Source organism: Morone saxatilis, unplaced genomic scaffold (genome assembly GCF_004916995.1).
Source record: "Morone saxatilis isolate NCDOM2014 unplaced genomic scaffold, NCSU_SB_2.0 Contig8, whole genome shotgun sequence".
Lineage (NCBI taxonomy): Eukaryota > Metazoa > Chordata > Actinopteri > Moronidae > Morone > Morone saxatilis.
The window spans coordinates 6,374,281-6,375,744 of NW_023340257.1; the positions used below are offsets into that span (position 1 = coordinate 6,374,281).

The 1,464-nt window shown below is 41.5% G+C and overlaps 1 protein-coding gene across 1 annotated transcript in view; it reads right to left on the reverse strand.

Moving 5' to 3' along the window:
- Positions 1–1,464, reverse strand: part of pcsk7 (proprotein convertase subtilisin/kexin type 7) — a gene marked incomplete in the record, with an annotated part of 13,426 nt that overhangs the window by 6,615 nt on the left and 5,347 nt on the right. Inside the window, 2 exon segments of the mRNA XM_035679677.1 lie at positions 507–609; positions 764–868. Of these exon segments, the coding sequence (XP_035535570.1) occupies positions 507–609; positions 764–868 (208 nt within the window).

Sequence of the window (1,464 nt, forward strand, 5' to 3'; positions counted from 1 at the left end):
AGAGAGGCTGTGCCCCTGACTGTGACGAGGCCATAAAAGAGGGAAGATACAGATCAAGGGAGGAGTGCAAAAGAGGGAGAAGAAAAAGTTTCTGTCTGCTAGAATGAGGTCACCATGAGCTTATGTGAAAAAGTGTGTGTGAGGGAGAGAAGGAAAGACAGATCACATACACAGACAGTCGAATATAAGCGAATCATAGTGCGGAGAAGGGAAAAAGGTACAAAAGCCACTAAGAGCGGTTGTAAAATACAGAGACAGATTGGAGGGGGAGGGGAATGAAAAAGAAATGCAATCTGGAAAACTCTCACCCAGTATTTCAACGTGGACGCAGGAACACACAAACAAGAGAACATTACCTAATATGGAGAGGCAGACTGACTGAGGAGCAGGCAGGGAAGGAGGGAGGGAAGGAGGGAGGGAGGCAGCTACGTAGTGCAGTGTGTAAACTCAACAAGCAGCTGGCCAAAACAGAGCTGAGAGAGTGAGAGAGGAGCGGACAGTGTTACCTGTCCAGGTGCGGATCAGCGCGTCGGAATTCACTGGGATGGATGCGTCCTCCTTCAGGACTGAGCTCTGATAGGACACAAGGAATGGCACCGACTCCCATACCTGAGAGAGAGAACAGACAGAACTTTGGTCTCTGGTGCTAGCTTGTGGTGGGAATTATACAATCATGTTTGTAATTTCCTGGACTAAAAAAATAATTATAGAAATAATGAATAGATGAATTGAACATATAAATGGCTCGTGGTTGCAGCCCTACCTTTGCAGCATTGACGAGTCTCCATGCATTAAGCAGACCAAAGCCGTGCTGGTGGCTGTGAGCAAAACCGGCTCCGTTCATCTTCCAGTCTGCACTGTCGTCACACTGTTAAAAGAAATGAAGAGATATAGTGAGCTTTAGAGGGCCCACTAGTTATCCGGGCTACTTTATGCAGTTCAGCTATACTAACTGGCTGCTGCAGATATGATAGTAGTATCAACCTTCTCATCTAACTCCTGATAAGAAAACAAACAATCATATTAGCCACAATGATTTTGTTATTCCTACGTTATCAGTTTTATTCTCCTATCACTATTGCTTGGAAAGGACACAAAACCGCTAACTGAACGAAATGAGACATGTTATCTGAAATACATTAAACACTACACACCAGTGATGTTAGTACTTTTGAAACAATTAAGTTATTATTAATGTATCATATTATTTGATAACTGATTAACAATAGTAAAAGTAATTCATTTAGCAAAATCATTCTCACTCCCTAACTTCTAAAATGTTTTGATTTACTGCTTCTTTTTAACATGTTCTCATATCTTCAGGGTTTGGACTGTTTGTTGGACAAAACAAGCAAATCCAAGAAATCTGAGCACACCTTTGCCTCTGTGAAATTGTGATTTAAAAAAAAAGTTTTAAAGTATTTTTTGGGCTTTTGTTGCCTTTATGATAGTGACAGCTGAAGA